The sequence below is a fragment of the Cydia pomonella genome, chromosome 1 (genome assembly GCF_033807575.1).
Source record: "Cydia pomonella isolate Wapato2018A chromosome 1, ilCydPomo1, whole genome shotgun sequence".
NCBI lineage: Eukaryota > Metazoa > Arthropoda > Insecta > Lepidoptera > Tortricidae > Cydia > Cydia pomonella.
The window spans coordinates 107,234-125,308 of record NC_084703.1 but is presented as its reverse complement, the minus strand read 5'-3'; the positions used below and the strand labels follow the sequence as shown (position 1 = coordinate 125,308).

General features: G+C 38.2%; 1 protein-coding gene across 3 annotated transcripts in view; it reads left to right on the top strand.

The window, feature by feature from the left end:
* The window catches only part of LOC133526206 (uncharacterized), a 49,269-nt gene that overhangs the window by 16,703 nt on the left and 14,491 nt on the right, over nucleotides 1–18,075 (top strand). For all 3 annotated transcript variants that reach the window (XM_061862736.1, XM_061862729.1, XM_061862745.1), the window contains exons 5-6: nucleotides 75–175; nucleotides 3,766–3,920. In XM_061862736.1, coding sequence (XP_061718720.1) covers nucleotides 75–175; nucleotides 3,766–3,920 — 256 coding nt within the window. The remainder of the gene's footprint in view (nucleotides 1–74; nucleotides 176–3,765; nucleotides 3,921–18,075) is intronic.

Below are 18,075 nucleotides of genomic sequence, written 5' to 3'. Positions count from 1 at the left end.
GCAAAATCAATTTGGCATGAGCCCAACCACTAGCAACCAGGCTAAGCAGGGTAGTGATTGTTTGAATGTCGCAGGTACGGCAGAGTATGTGCTGGGAATCATGACCTCACAGCGCATCACACGTTCGACACCGTTTGCGACATGTATGATGCTAACTGCAGGGATGGCACTGTCAGTGAGTACCGCAGTACCTTCTACCGCGACCGCACCGTGCACCACACCTGCGACGTGTACGACGCTAACTGCAGGGACGCCAGTGTCCGTGAGTATCGCAGTATCTACAACTTCCGTGTAGCATGTGGACATTTCAACTTTACCAACAGTCAATGGATGGATACTAACAAAATAACTAATAATTTATGTAAATTCGTCCTTTTTGTATTGGATTGGTCAGTTTATTTGTGACTGTAACAAGAGCAAGTAATCAAAATGTAGATGTGTACTCCTCAAACAATAAAATGTTTGTTCAAAAACTTTGAAAAATTATGAAGCCTTTAAACTTAAGATTGTTACCCACTGTTACAACCTCCCTAACATTCACGATAAAATTAATAAGGAAGTACCAGCCGCGGGACCCGAGGTCACAGTCTAAGAATTGTTCGCACTCCCACTACTACTAAAGCTGCATATCATTCTTTATCTAACCGTGTCGTGGCGGCTTGGAACCGTTTACCGGATAGTGTTGTCTGCTCCCTCGGTCAATATGTTCAAATGCAGAATGGACAAGTGATTTTTAAACAATAAGTTAGACTGATTTTACTTAGTGATGGGATACATCGAAAATATCCAAGCAATTCCACGTTGGAGAGGCTAAGGTTCTCTATGACGCATACGTGCGCAGTAAGTTGGAGTATAGTGCGGTTGTCTGGGATCCATATGAGGTCAAGTATTCCCTAATGCACGCTGGTTGTATAAAAATAGCCTATGGATATTATGTTTCGGGGATGGATGGGCTAGACACGCTCGCATTGAGGCGGAAGTTGTTGCTCCTGGTGCACTATCTCTCAATCATTCACCACCAAGTCGATAGCCCAGAGGTGTTAGAGAAGATAGGGTGCTTGGTTCATAGGAGGCGATTCATTCTGAAAGAGGCAAGCATCTGCGTTAGTCGATATTTGTGTTATTAGTTTGAAGAAAAAATATATAAAGATTATCAGAAATCTACCTGAAGCGTTTACATTCCCCACCTCAGATAGACCGTATCCTTTTACAGTACTGCGGGATGTGGACGGGGCGGTTGCTCCGCGCCGCCGGCCGTGTGTGTTGCTGCGGCCGTCCGCTCGAACGTGTTTCGCGAGGCGCGCACCTACCACGCGTGCTTTATCATTTCTCTATTTGATGCTCAGTTGGCACGTTGACGATGACATGTTCGCCGCTCGTTAAGCACACATGTGCAAACCTGCTAGACAATTTTTAAATTTTCATAAATTTTATGACTGACATTGTATAGGGTAATCTGTTTTGGCATTTAATTTATTTTATTAATATTATTTTACCTTATCCCTGATTTTATTTTCTTGTTTTCTTAGAGTGTAAGTAAAATGACAATTTGAATTAGTTCTGACATTTTTAAGCGCATGATTTTTATATTTTTGTATGTTAATTTTTATTTTTATATTTACTATTCTTGATAATTTATGTTTTCCTAGCATGTAAGTGAATTGGTCTGAAACTATAATTTTGCATTGTGTTCATTAAATAAAAATAAAAAAAAAATGTCGTGAATGTTAGGGAGGTTGTAACAGTGGGTAACAATCTTAAGATTAAAGGCTTCATAATTTTTCAAAGTTTTTGAACAAACATTTTATCGTTTGAGGAGTACAAATCTATATTATGATTATTTGCTCGTGTTACAGGAGACACCTGGTATAAATTAACTAACCAATCCAGTACAGAAAGGACACATTCATGTTATTTTGTCCATTCTATTGGTAAAGTTGAAATGTCCTCATGCTATAGGGAGCGTGCATAAACTGTAGGAGGCAGCACAGGAGCCGTCAGATTTTTGGCGCGAAGCGTAAATGTGATGTTTATTGTTCCGATGTAGCCCACAAGATGGCAGCACTTACTATGCACAAGAAAACACGTACATGTTTATGGTTCCGATTCAGGCCACAAGATGGTAGATCCTCCAACGCGCACGGTCCCTATAAGGAAGTTGTAGGTACTGCGGTACTCACTGATAGACTTATTTTTTATTTATTAAACAATTTCTCGCAAAATAACATTAGTATAATAGGTAACAATTCTAAAAATGTAATACTTACTTTATGGTATTATTTAGACACGCACTACATGCCTCAATTCAATACCTTATATTAATATTTGACTTAATCTGACACTATGACTTATTAATTTGTAAGAAAGGAATAGTACATAAATTAATTCATTGAGGCTTGTAAAGTTGTATGCATAAGGGGGTATATATTTCAATAGTACATTGTGCAACCTGGGGGGTAAGTGAAATTATGGATACGAGGGTTTGTATTGTGGTTGTGTTGCGGTTGTCGGGATTATTCCCGACAGCCGCAGGCTGGAGGGAATTAAAGAACCGAGTTTGCAATATTCTTACCCCCAAAGTTACACACAATGTTTTTCATCACACTTGTGAAGAAAAAAACTAAATTTTTAACGAAATAATTCTTAAATACGGTGACATCAAACATTCGTCCGCCATTTTGTAATTTCTTGACAGGTTAGCATCGAGGGCACAGACCTATCCGGCATTCAGCCACGATTGAAAATTATGTAAAAATATTTTAAACCGCTGTTAAATCAATCAAATTATTTCATCTTAAACATAAACAAAAATATTAAATTATAAACGTCAGTATTTTAAAAGTATAACTCATTTATGCTACTTGGTTTGTATGAATAAGTGACATAATAAAAAAAAGATATAACTCCCTAGGGAGTTATAGCTTTTTTTCACAATCCATAGCTCCCGGCGGGAACAAAATAGGCCTTTGTCCTTCAGTACATCTGCATGAAATAAGAACATTTTCGAGCAAGTGTGATGAAAATAACAAAACATCTGCAAGACATGATACACAAATACGAGCATAGAGCTACCCGCGCGCCTCTGGGCTGCATCTTATTGTATGAACGTCGTGGCGGTGCGCGGTGCGCGGTGCGGCGAGTCAAAACGTACGATTGTCACGAGAGGGGAAGGCGGGCCAGCTCGACGACAGCGTTATGGCTCCTCTACATGATGGCCCAGCGTAGGCCAGTCCTAGGGACGCATTTATGCGTTAGAGGGAGCAAGTGATATTGCTATCTCATTTCACCGCATAGCTGCGTCCCTTGGACTGGCCTACGCTGGGCCATCGTGTAGAGGAGCCCTTAGATCCGCCCAGACGCTCTCAAGGGTATTAGGCCTACCTGGAGTCTTGAGAGGGAAGTAGACCACGTGATTTTCAATACAAAAAACGATTTTCCGCTTCTAAATATATACTATTCACCATGATTTTTAGGTTTTCCTCGTTTTGAAAAATTTCAAAATTATAAAATAATTATTTTTTATTTTAAAAAGCGAAAACTTACAAACCTAAGCGATTCGATCGACATCAAAATCAAAGTGATTTGTTAAGATTTAGTTGGTGGAAAACGTTTTCTCCCGAAATGGAATTTTATACCGTTATTTTGCTAGCATCACAAAGCTATTCTTCCCTCTTAATTGATGTAAAATGTTCGCGATAGGCCCTCTACTTTATAAGCAAGTTCTCATAATACATTCCTGTTGCTTCAAGTTGCGTGTTGTTACAGCGGTGTTCACGTCAATGCCGGAGTTAAAGAACAGCAGTATAAAGTGGTACCCCGTGACCACGTCGGGGTACATGCGCATGAAAGTAGTTACCTCGATGCCAGTCTGGTTCGTGCTCGCGCGTACCAGGAATCTTCATTCCAAATTCAAGAGGCTGGTAGGTAGTGCTTCGTGGAGTGGAATCAGTTTGTTTCGCAAATCATTACCAAAATCTACGACAAAGAACTGTCAAGGAATCATAATACCAACATAACCGATTTAAATAGTGTAGTACGCTACACGCTTGCGATTCTTATCGATATCGATAAAATAGGGGGGGTTGAAACAAAGGCTCCTGTCTACAAATTTTGTACTCGAAATCAGGTTAGCATCGAGTCCACATTTAAGTTGTATGTTATATAGTGGATAGTTCTTTGAGTGGACTAATATCTGCTGGTCGGGCTTAATGCGGACCCGAATTATTTTAAGTCGTGTTTTTTTTATTAAAAGCTTTATTTTCAAAATGATCTGCACATACATGTTTCAATAAATGTAACTTTTCTATGGGAAGAAGTATCAGGGGCCTATATCTCGTACGTTACAAGTCTTGTAAGCTTCGACAGGAGAGAAATATCAATTAGTGAAACCTGAGCACCAGAATCCAAAAGAGCATTTACCGGGGAGCCAGCGACTATAACATCAATAAAAAGTCTATTATCCGGGGAATTATTAATATATACAGGCGACACCGATGGACCTCTCAGTGCGCCACCAATTAGTTTTTTGACGGACCAGGATTACAATTAGGACAATCGCGGGTAATTGCTCCAACACGCTTACACTTGAAGCACACTGCCCCTGAAACGAAAGGACAATTACGGTAATTATGACCGGTTGCATCACACTTCATACACACTAAAGTACTGGGTTGTTCTACCACTTGAGCACTAATCGGTGCAATAGCCAAACGTGCTGGACGTGGACCTTGGAAGGCTTCAAAATTTTTCGCGACTTCTAACAAACCATCAATATCCCTAACCACGTTAGTTGCAAGACAAGGATGATATCTAGGATTCATTCCATATTTTATAATGTTAAATAAGTTGGCTTCGGAGACCGGTGTACGAAGCTTTGCGTTTAAATCGCGTGCCTGAATAACAAAATCAACCACCGACTGGTTGGCCTTCTGTGATAAAGCGCGGAGTTGACTCTCGACCTTGAAATCATAGTCGGCTACGTCGAAAGTTTTAACGAATGCAGACTTCAATTCAGCATAAGTAAGACCCGGATGTCTGATCGCCCTGTAGTATTTCAAAGCACTACCTGACAACAATTCATGGAAACGCCTGACAACATATGTAGGATTGACGTTACGCGCCATGCCTTCTTCTTCAACTCGAAAGAAAAAATCGCGAACACAGGTGTCGCCGGAAAAACTCAAATTCCATTTCGTAAGTGAATAATCTTTAAAAGGAAAAGGCGGGACATTTTCTTGCTCATGCACTGCCTGGCATCGTGGTTCAGAGTCAAAAAACTGTTCCTCATCATTGGTCATTGGATCTAAAATCCTCGGCTGGTGCGCGTTTAAAGACGAGTATGTAAGAGGCGTCTCAGCAATTGACCATTCATCACTCAAATGTGACATGGTGGAAAATTACAATAAATCGACCTTAAAACTAAAATCCAAAGTTCGAATTCGAAAACAAATTCAGTTTCAGAAAAAAATTCAAAATTCACACCTCAACGTTCAAAGGATCAAGAACGATAATAAAATAATAAAATCTACGTCTGACTTACCTGTAAGTTCCCTAACGTCTACGGGCTCTAACCACAGGATTCTAACTACTAAATAAAGTTCTCGGGATATGTTATGGGAAAGTGAGTAAAAGGCATATGAGGTTAAGAGAATTTTTTTTTTTTAAATGGTAAATATCGCAGAATAAATTTTAATAACGTAAACAATTATATATCAAGGCTCGAATACGAAGAAATCCAGAGCGCGTAGTACAAAAAAACTGGGTCGTATTTGTAGGGAGATAGCGGGCTGAAAATAAAAAACGAAGGTTAAAAGAATCGCGACCGGTCTACGGTCACCGTCTCACAAATACAAAAAAAGAAAATAAAAAAATTATATTTAATTTCAATAAGAAAAAAAATTAAAATCCAGGATTCTTTACCTTAATTCGGGCGCCAATTTGCAGTAAAACAAGAACTTTTGCAGATTACGTATAATTTTTAAAACATTTTTTCAAAAAAATCAAAGTTTGTTTTCACCCTGTATAAAAAATTAAAATTTACAAAATTTATAAAATCACTTTAAAATAGTAGAACTAAAAGTCTGCCTTCCGCATAAGGGGAAAGGTGGGGTAAAACTGCAAGGAAAATAAAAAAATACGGCTGAAAATTTAGAGAAAAAATGAATTAATGTGATGAATAATTATGGACTATGAGGGTTGATACGATGGCGCATGATACCTAAATTTTTAACCGGTTAATTAAACAGCCCAACAAAAGAGGCTTTTAGAATTTTTAGGAAAATTTGGTATGGCGGATCACAGAACTTTAGCAAATGGATAAATTAAAAATATAACACAAAAATACACAAGAAATAATTAGAACTAGATAATACTGTTAAAATTTAAAAACAAAAAAATATTTCAGTGGAAACAGGGTAAAGGGGATGAATGTGGCACACGCCAAGGTACCGGCAGCTGGATTCAGGTTTACTCGTGTAGAATGGATGGCGCACAAGTTGGCGACTTTAAACAAGCCGACGAGGTAAGCCTTACTCGCTTTCTGGCGAGCACGTATGGCAGCAGACCGGGCGATAACGATGAGATTTCTTCACTTCACCACTGCTTAGCGCCGACCTGCGCACGGCTTTGGAGACCTGTCGCTTCCTGGCTAGCGCGTATGGCAACAGACCGGGCGATAACGATGAGGTTTCTTCACTTCACCACTGCTTAGCGCCGACCTGCGCACGGCTTTGGATACCAACTGTTTATGAGAGGCCTCTCCTCTTCGAACGCCGATTTATGCGCGCCTTTGGTAGTCAACTGTTACCAGGAGCTACTCCACCCGTGGATTTATGCGCACTTAAAAAGACTTCGTGTTAACTATTAAACTGGCTATAAATTGCAAAACTGGTTTAAAACGACCCGGGAACACAAACGACTTCTCCACTCCAAATTCACCAAACCATCTCTCGAAAAACCACTTCAATCTTCTCTTTTTCGAATATTCCATAAAAATTTAAATTCAAAATAAGCGCAAATAAGCACTTAATTTATTAGAAACGGCCAGGAATTATACGAAAAAAGGTCGGCGCTTTCTTTTTCTTTTTTTTTGCTAAAAGCGCCATCTAACCATCAACGCCTGAATTATGAAACCGCATAGAGAGACAACAGAAAGAGAACTGAGCCAGCTGACAACTAGAAGAAGAAGTTTAAAAATAAACCGACAGATGTTGATTATGTAGCAATTTTGCTACAGCATGTAATTATTTTCTTTTGTGTGTCAAATTCCATACTGTCGAATTAGGATAGCCTGTAACGATGGTTGTGTGTATGTAATAAAAAAAAATCTTTTAATGAAACAAAAACGAAAAATGTCTTATTTTATTGGTAATAATACAGGGTATGTACTCGTACAAGTTTATATGGAGTATATATTTGAAAATATATTTTACAATTTTTTTTCTAAACTAAGAAGCGACTTACATAATACATCTACGCCTACGTTCCAAATTTAGTTATAAAATATATCGTATAGTTTTTGAGTAAAATGGCTGTGACTTACGCACAGACCGACAGCCATAAGGACATGATGAAACTATAAGGGTTCCAGTTTTGCCATTTTGGCTCCGGAACCCTAAAAATACTATTTAATAGCGCTACGAATTGATTATGATAACGTTTTTCTGCTAAACCGGCGAATTTCGATTATAAAAACATTTTTAGTGCAAAATTCGTCTTTTTTTCGTTTTTATAAATTCTCGGTCTCGGCCGAGAATTCCATTGAATCTCGGTCTCGGTCTCGGCCGAGAAAAAAAAGCGTTTTCGGTCGGACCTTATACATAAGTTCCGAAAACTCATTGGTACGAGCCGGGGTTTGAACCCACGACCTCCGGATTGCAAGTCGCACGCTCTTACTGCTAGGCCACCAGCGCTTCGACTAAACGAGCACAGAATATAATTAATAAAATACGTTCGTATTAATCCTCGCCGGGCACGACAGACGTCGCTGCCCAAAGGCAAGCGAGCTTACGCCGGCGACGGAAGCTAGATCTCCTCTGATCGGCTGGCGCGCAGGCCCGCGCGGAGAGAGTCAGCGTGCGACGCGCAGAGTCGCATCATAAGGGTTCCTTTTGTACCTTTTTGGTATGGAACTCTAAAAAGGAATAATAAACAATAGCAATTGGAAAGAAAAAAATAACAGATCACATTTAAATTATATGTAAAAAAAAGAAATGATGGCGATAAAAACTAAAACGTGAACGCGACCAGATTTGACATGAATGTCGTGCAGCTGGCTCCATCTCCTACGGCACAGCGTGGATTAAGACTAGTTGTGTAGTTGGAGAGTATGGAAGGTAGAGGCAAGGAACAGAATCTCCTTGGGCAGAAAAGTGTCCAGCTGTCAACTATAAATAATAGTTCCAAATCTCTCCAGAGTAGCTAAGAACCTAGGCGTTATTGACGGAGTGAAGTGCGCTGTCTACTATAGTTTCGGTTTTAACAAATTATTGTTAAATTTGGTTGTATTTGTATAAGTTTTGGTTGTGTGTGTGTGTGTAATAGTTGTAGCATTAACAGTAATAAGTAAGTAGGTAAGGTTAGGTTAATTGGAACATCCCTCCACATTACATCATCAGCGTAATTCACGAGTATTGATTTTTGGTTCTGATTTTTAGTTTAAGATGTTTCGTACTTCGTCTTGAATTTTTGTCATCGTAACACCTATCTAAGAACATGCACCAATCAAACTCGAACCCATCACTGAAAACCGCATCAAAATCGGACTAGTAGTTTTTGAGAAACATGGCAACATTGGTTTGCACAAACATCCTCTCACCCCAAACGCATATACCGTCTCCGTTCCGTCGTAGGTAAAAATGAGCGATATGAAGAAACGTGAACGTTCCTCCAGCTTTGAGAAATCGGAAGTGCATTTATTCACCGAATTTATAATAATAAATAAATAAATAATGTATATATATTTATATTTATATATATATATATATATTAAATAAATTTATATATTTTTTTACGCTACATAATATTAATAAAAGCAGATCAAGAATATAGTTTGCTTTAGATATTTACTTTTTAAGACATTAGTACTATTTATTGTTGTTAATATTTTTCTATTAACTTTCAAAATTTTATTCTAGTATCTTATATATATTTTATATACGGCGTCAAAAATATCCATTAGGTAGCCAGTTCAAGGTTGTAACATAACCTAATAAAAAACCGGCCAAGAGCATGTCGGGCCACGCTCAGTGTAGGGTTCCGTAGTTACTCTTCCGTCACAATAAGCTAAACTGGAGCTTAAAGTATAGTAAATTGTTAACCAAGGGATGAAACGGTACCTTTCACCTGAGTTAAACAAATAGGCAAATTTGCATAATCAGTACCAAATTAAAATAAGTCTTATTACTATGAAGGGAAAACTTTTTGCGATAACTCAAAAACAGCTAAACTGATCATGTCCGCTATAGTTTTCATTTAATGTCTTTCTTAAGCTCTACTTCCACGATTTTTTTCATATTTTTTGGACCTATGGTTCAAAAGTTAGAGGGGGGGACACATTTTTTTTTTCTTTCGGAGCGATTATCTCCGAATATATTCACTTTATCAAAAAATGTTTCTTCAAAACTCCTATTCGTTTTGAAAGACCTTTCCAACGATACCCCACACTCTAGGGTTAAAGCGAAAAAAAAAATGTCACCCCCACTTTACGTGTAGGGGAGGTACCCTAAAAAAATATTTTTTTTAGATTTTATTGTACCACTTTGTCGGCTTTATTGATTTATATATCCATGCCAAATTTCAGCTTTCTAGCACTAACGACCACGGAGCAAAGCCTCGGACAGACAGACAGACAGACAGACAGACAGACAGACAGACAGACAGACAGACAGACGGACATGGCGAAACTATAAGGGTTCCGTTTTATGCCATTTGGCTACGGAACCCTAAAAACGTCCAACTTAACAGAGCGATAGGCACTAACTGGCTCTTGAACGGACAGATAACTTTATTCCTCCGTTAACGGATTTATTCCTCAGTTAACTGCTGACTGTTGGAAAACTGAAGTTGCCGCTATCTGTAGAATAAAACCTATCTGACTGTTTAACTGGGGATTGAAACATTGGCCCTAATTTAGCTGAGCAACCAAATACCTGTCGCTGAACAACCTGACTTTAACCTACATTATTAGGGCCCATAATCGGCGTAATCCGTAATTGCTGAGGTCGCCGTCATCGAAATCGATGAGAAGGACTATAAATTTGATCATGTCACAGTTTTCAATTGTTTGGTTGAGTTAAATGCAATGTCCGTATTACAACAACGCTAAATGCAACATTAAATGACTTTTTATAAAATTTAAAATAATATTTTTTTTTTTTTATTGATCATGTAATATTTTCATCTACTCTCAACTGGCTTAAGGTGCCATTTCATTATTCAATTCATCATCATAACACGTGTAGACACATTCAACACCAAATATTAATTTTGATTACTTAATTGTATTTATTTTATTAAAATATGTAAGTAATACAAGTAACTAAACTAAAACTACTATAAAAAACTAAAAATCTAAATCTAAAATGGGCCCCCGTAGCATGGTACCGAGGATGCTGGCAGCATTTCCTCGCTGGATCGCTATGCTCAAGCGTTGGGCGAGAAAACTGCCAGCTCTCTTATCCCCGGTCCCATTCACCAGCCGTTTCGCCAATTGCTGGTATAGGCCCTGTGCTGCCGGGCCCGACGGATCAAGAGTCTCGACTCCAAATGCAAGTTGTAGTTGGTGTCGAGACTCCCGTATTTGCGCTTTTTGAGAGCCTCTGCCGCTTCCGCCGCCACCCCGGCTTTGTGTGTAGTACTGTGGAGGTGGAAAGGTGCCAGCGTGTCAACACAAGTTGCGTCCCCCACGAGCACACGTCCCATCCTCCACGGAATCAAAGACATCCCGTCTGGTCTCTGGCCATCGTCTCTGGCAATACCGGCAGGCTCCAGTAGAGCCGGAACGTTGACAGTGGCATGTGACCGACGGATTATGTCGTTAAGTGCAGCGTGGCGCGAAAGGCGACCCGCGCTATGTTGGCAAGCAAGTCCGTGGCGTCCCAGCTGGTCCACCTCAAAGCCACAGGAGCATTTGTGCGATGCGCAGATTGGGGCCCCTAAGCGTAGCCCCATTGCCAATCGGAGTTTTTCGGACTCTAGGTGGGTACCGATATTGGGCGACGGGTAGGCATTCAGCCAGTGGCCTGCCTCTCTGCAGCCGACAGCCAACAGCTGGCTCAGTTCAGCTCCTGCGCTGCTATTTAGGAGGGAGGTATATGTTAATTTGTTTGTACAACATCGTCCCACCCCCTTTGTGAACATGGGTTGTGTGGGATGTTTTGCCCCGGGCAGGCAGACAGCCAGGCATTTCTAGCGTCATCTAAGCCTGAGATCTCGTAGTTTGTGGGCGGAGCCCTTATGATTTTTTTTTCTCTTTATTTTGGCACAAACAGTCATTACAGAAGAGTTACATTTGTCTTATAATACATATAATATTGACAATACAGTGCCGAAAACGTTATAGATTATAGTTATTAGTTTTGTTGCAATGGACCTGAACTAACTTAACTATAAGAAGAAGATGAAATTGAAAGAAGGGAAACGTTCAAGCGCTGACCACTGTCCCAGTAAATGGCACCATTAAACATAAGTCATTAACAGTATAAGTGACAGTGACATGCCAAGCACTAGGACGTTCACCCTCGTAATTTTTCCTACGAGGCCAGCAGAGCTGTGGACAAACGATAGAAATGCGGGCAGCGAAACACTCGAAATTTTGCGCACTCCGAGCCCGCCGTATCGGATGGGCAGGGATGCTTGGAGCCAAGATTGTTCGGTGAGCTTTAAATTTAATATAATTTTCAAGTGGGTTTCAACTAAGGAGTCGATAGGCGTCAGTACATTTGGATGTTTCCAGAAGGGGCTGCACCGAAGCATGTATGTTAATTTTGGCACGAAAAGACAGAATTTAAGGATAAAAAAGCGGCCGAGTGCGAGTCGGACGCGCCCATGAAGGGTTCCGTACCATTTATGACGTATTAAAAAAACTTCTTACTACATCTCGTTCAAACCAATTTTCGGTGGAAGTTTGCATGGTAATGTATATCATTTTTTTTTAGATTTTTCATTCTGTTATTTTAGAAGTTACAGGGGGGGGGACACATTTTTCCACTTTGGAAGTATCTCTCGCGCAAACTATTCAGTTTAGAAAAAAATTATATTAGAAACCTAAATATCATTTTTGAAGACCTATCCATAGATACCCCACACGTATGGGTTTGATGAAAAAACATTATTAAAAAAAAAACCGGGCAAGTGCGAGTCGGACCACGCATAATGGAAGGTTCCGTACCTTCATACAATACAAAAAAGCCGTACAAGCATGTTACTGGCCGTTTCGTCGTTTTAATAAGATCAGTTTTTTTATAACTCTTAAATGGCTTAACCAACCTTATTCAAAATATTTTCCTGAAAAATTATTTGCTTATCAAGCTTTATTATTTAGAAATGTTTTAATGGTTTGGCTCTCCCGGTTCATAAGTTAGAGGGGATCACACTATTTTTTTTTAAGCGAATATTTCCAAAAGTAAAAAACCATTGTAATGATGAGTCACATGAATTTTTATAAACTTTATGTTACATTTATATTTAAAAAAATAAATAATTTAGTTATAAAATATATCGTATAGTTTTTGAGTAAAATGACTGTGACATACGCACAGACCGACAGACATAAGGACATGACGAAACTACAAGGGTTCCATTTTTGCCATTTTGGCTACGGAACCCTAAAAATACTATTTAATAGCGCTACGAATTGATTATGATAACTTTTTTCTGATAAATCGTCGAATTTCGATTATAAATACATTTTTAGTGCAAAATTCGTCTTTTTTTTTCTATGTTATAAATTCTCGGTCTCGGTCTCGGCCGAGAATACCATTAAATCTCGGTCTCGGTCTCATCATCATACCAAGGTCATACCAATATAAATTAAACCTCTGTTATCAAAACCAACAACAGCGACATCACTGTAAGAACAATGTATATAATAGCGAGGATTCATTCAGAGCTTCTGCTATTCTATTTATATTATTTCCCTTCCTTACTTAAATATAGCGTGTATTTTTGATACGAACACATAATTAAAGGGCAGTTAGTTTAGGCTGTAACTAACACACTTCCATAGGTTTTATAAAAATGGACGACTTTAATTTTTTCATACAAAATAATTCAGCAAGCCATGTATGACTACTTTGTTTTAACTCAAAACGTCTCATTAATGACGCGACGTCACAGCTGTCACAAGTGATCATGATGTACGAAATACATTGCCGCCCGAAAAAAATTTAAAAATTAATTATGCTCTGGTAGTGAAGACTAAACTAAAAAAATCTTTTAAAATTGTTTTATGGCACTAAACCCTACGTCTAGTTGAAGTTTGAGGTTATATCAAAAATACACACTGTATAAGTACTTAAGTTATAATTTTCTCATTGTATGTTATTGAAAAACAGTTATATATCCTTTAATTACAAATCTAAACTCAATCTCAGTAAAAAATATGCAGAATATTAAAATAGTTCCTATTAATAGTAAATATCTAATCTATCTACTGAAAAAAAAAAAAAAAAATACCATAACAACACGTTCTTACTGGCGCAGTTCTGAATACATTTTAATAAATTTTTAGCAAGATCATGCAATATTTACAACAAGAAATATTCACACATTGATTTGTTCCAGCATAAGTGTAATAAATTTGTTTCTGTCATCAAACAAACAAAATAAAATACAAATTCCGTTATCTACTTCTCGCTCGTAGCTCGTAATAAAATTGTAAGCTTGTCTTGTATTGTTACTGTAATTGTACCTATTTTTTGAAATTTCAAAGTCTAAATAAAAATTGTGCTTGTTATTTTCAAAATTCAAAGTATGCTTGTTATAATTGTTAATCGTGCTAGTGTATTATCTTATTTACTGAATGTTACTGTTAAATGCAACTTTAAATTAAAAATACCCAATTATTGTACTTTTTTTCGGAGCTAAGGAATTGTGTATTAGCTATAAGTGGAAACTGTTTTGGCTTATGTTCTAACTTTATCCTTAATATGGTATTTGGGATTTTGGGTTTTGCTCTGATCAAGATGAAAACCGATATCTGAGGATCCAAGAGGCCTTTTATTATGAATTTGAGATCAAAATTAAAAAAAAAATGCCTCGGTTTGAATTTTAAAATTTTTCATCTGATCAAGGTGAAAATCGATATCTGAGGATCCGAGCGGCCCTTCATTAAGATTCTGAAGTCATATTTGGCAAAAACGCCCTCCATCTTGAATGAAACGCCCGACATCTTGAATATCTCCATTTTTGCTCTTATTTATTTAATCTTTATTGCACAATACATGAAGGTACAAATGGCGGACTTAATGCCTTAAGGCATTATCTACCAGTCAACCAATGGGTTAAACCAGAAAGATTAAGTAGGTGCAGTGTCTTTTAAAGTAAATGAATTTGTAACCGAGACTATATGATGACTACGAGTATATCTTATCATGATCATCATTCATCAATTCATCATATAAAAGCAAACACGGATAAGATGTCGGACGTTTTTGCCAAATTTGACCTCAGAATCATAATGAATCGGATCCTTAGATATCGATTTTCATCTCGATCAGAGCCAACATGCAGAAATTCGTATTGAACACGTCGTCATAGGAACAGTTTGTATGGGAAAATATAATTATTGTTTTTACTATTATTTTCCTCGCATTCTTTCCATATTTTTTCACCGTCCAACGTTCAACTTCAAACCGTCCCTGGACCTAGAAATATTCCAATACCAAAATTAGCCAAATCGGTCCAGCCGTCCGCGAACTTAACGAAAAGTTATAAATAGCAGCGAGATACCGGGACTTAGTAAGAAAGTGCATATAATAAACGTCCACCTACAACGGCGATTCGAATTTACTATCACAAATTTAAATTATTAAAACAACAACCTGAACAAATTAAAAATGAAAGTTTCTTAATATCGATGGTTATTTAAAATGCATAACATCATCCCCATTAAAGCCTGTTGTGATCAAGAGAAATCAAAATAATATGATCCTAGCTAAACTATACGTGAAAAGTAATCCCATATTTTTTCCAGTGTTTGTTGGAACGACTAGCACATCATTTATCCGCACAATAAGGCATATTTCTTTTGTTAAAGATATAATTTGAATACTTCTTACTATGACTGTGACAACGGGCCGCCATTTGCGAACTAAATAGTTCCGCGGCACAAAGTTGACGCCCCGCCCGCTTCGGCACAATATGTGTGGGGTCATTTTGCAGAGCTAGTTCGTCATCTATGTTTATTATCAATCGCTGACTAGACCCTACTCATAGTGTTGTGTTCCTGCCGGTGAGTAAGGTTGCCAGAGCTCAACGATGGGAGGGAGGGTTAGGGTCGGCAACGCGCATGTAACTCCTCAGGAGTTGCAGGCGTACATAGGCTACGGAGACTGCTTACCATCAGGCGGACCGTATGGCATAGGCATTGTTTGCCACCGACGTAATATAAAATAATACTTTGCTAATCCGCAAGAAAATAATGTGCTAGTCAATCAGTGCTAACCCGTTATACTTACTTGCATATTTTTACCCACGACGGAACGGAGACGGTATATGCGTTTGGGGTGAGAGGATGTTTGTGCAAACCAATGTTGCCATCTTTCTCAAAAACGACTAGTCTGATTTTGATGCGGTTTTCAGTGATGGGTTCGGGTTTGATTGGTGCAAGTTCTTAGAGAGGTGTTACGATGACAAAAATACAAGACGAAGTACGAAACATATTAAACTAAAAATCAGAACCAAAAATCTATACTCGTGAATTAAGCTGATGATGTAATGTGGAGGGATGTTCCAATTAACCTAACCTTACCTACTTACTTATTACTGTTAATGCTACAACTATTACACACACACACACAACCAAAACTAATACAAATACAATCAAATTTAACAATAATTTGGTAAAACCGAAACTATAGCACATGTTATAAATATAAATATGAAGTACAATTTACATACGTAATACCTGTGCTTGATCTCTAAAAAGTTTGAAATATAAACAAAATTAAAAGTTTTGAAAAACCCACGACGGTTAAAACGTAGTTGAAAAAGGATAAAATAATTTTGAAACCCCCGACTTAAAGAATTTATGCTATGAACTTAATAAAAAAAGCGGCCAAGTGCGAGTCGGACTCGCGCATGAAGGGTTCCGTACAATTTAAGACGTATTAAAAAAAAACTTCTTACTAGATCTTGTTCAACATTTTACCACTTTGGACACACATTTTACCACTTTGGAAGTGTCTCTCGCGCAAACTATTCATTTTAGAAAAAAATGATATTAGAAACCTCAATATCATTTTTGAAGACCTATCCATAGATACCCCACACGTATGGGTTGGATGAAAAAATATTTTTTCAGTTTCAGTTCTAAGTATGGGGAACCCCCAAAATTTATTGTTTTTTTCTATTTTTGTGTGAAAATCTTAATGCGGTTCATAGAATACATCCACATACTAAATTTGAACAGTACAGCTCTTATAGTTTCGGAAAAAAGTGGCTGTGACAGAATCGGACAGACAGACGGACATGACGAATCTATAAGGGTTCCGTTTTTTGCCATTTGGCTACGGAACCCTAAAAACCAAGAAAATCCGTCAGGGGCTGCCATCTCTATTTTAAATATAAACAAATAATCAAGTTACTATAAACATGACAAACTAGTTCATTTAATAACAGCAGGAAAATTCAATTTAGAAATTACACAGATTCTAAATGATTAACCAACACAAACGGGACTTAGTCGCGTATTAGGTCGGCAACGCGCATGTAATGCCTCTGGTGTTGCAGGCGTCCATAGGCTACGGTGACTGCTTACCATCAGGCGGGCCGTATGCTTGTTTGCCACCGTCGGGGTATAAAAAAAATTAAGTTTATAAAATTGATTGCAGTTGTCGTAGTTCCTACATCGAGGAAACAAAGCGCACCATAGCAAAAAGAGTTAAGGAACATATCACAGCTGGCAACAATCGTCAGGTGAACTAGTCTACTGTGGCTGAGCATTTACTGGAGGCAGGATCAAACCACTGGATCGAGCTGCATAACCCTAAAATCCTTTCCACGGATCGCCATTTCTACAGCAGAAAAGTGGACGAGGACGAGGGTTTGGGGACCTCATCCACATGGAATCCAGTCATTAGTTTATGTAAGCGAGAACGAATATCGACAGTCGAGAAATCGAATATCGTTAGTGTTGTGTGTCGACAGAGTAACATCCCTAGTGCGCAGAATGTTCAAGTCAATAAACAAGATCAAGTGCGGGTAGTTCGAAAAACTGGTTCGGCTAGAAGATGTTGATGTCAACTTTAGCCAGTCTTCTCCGAGACCACGGGGACAACGCCAGCCTCGAAACGTCGGAGGCAAATTTAAAACTTAATACGCGATTAAGTCCCGTTTGTGTTAGTTAATAGTGTGTAAAAATGGTGAAAGTTTAAATCGGTGTCTAAATTATTAATCACAAAATTAGAAGAAAAACGTAATAAATAATAAAGGTACCTATTTATCTTTAAGGTTTAACACAAAAATGTAATTTTTATCAAAGCTTAGTGGCGTCGGGGAATTTTTCTAGGTTTTTTATCAAGTTCATAGCATAAATTCTTTAAGTCGGGGGTTTCAAAATTATTTTATCCTTTTTCAACTACGTTTTACCCGTCGTGGGTCTTTTCAAAATTAAATATTTTGTTTATTACATGCAATTAATGTTCCCACCCTGATGATCAAAATGTTTACGCAAATAAATATAACAACCCACCACCAAAAGTACAAAACTCAACACGACGAGTTTCACCTCTTTACGAGGCATCCTCAGAAGATGCTGGAGATGTTGACGGTCTGACGCCCGATAACCGAATGAGCTGTCTAGAATGCTCGGCCATATTTGTACCTCGTCTATGACTCGGCCGTCTACCGCAATCT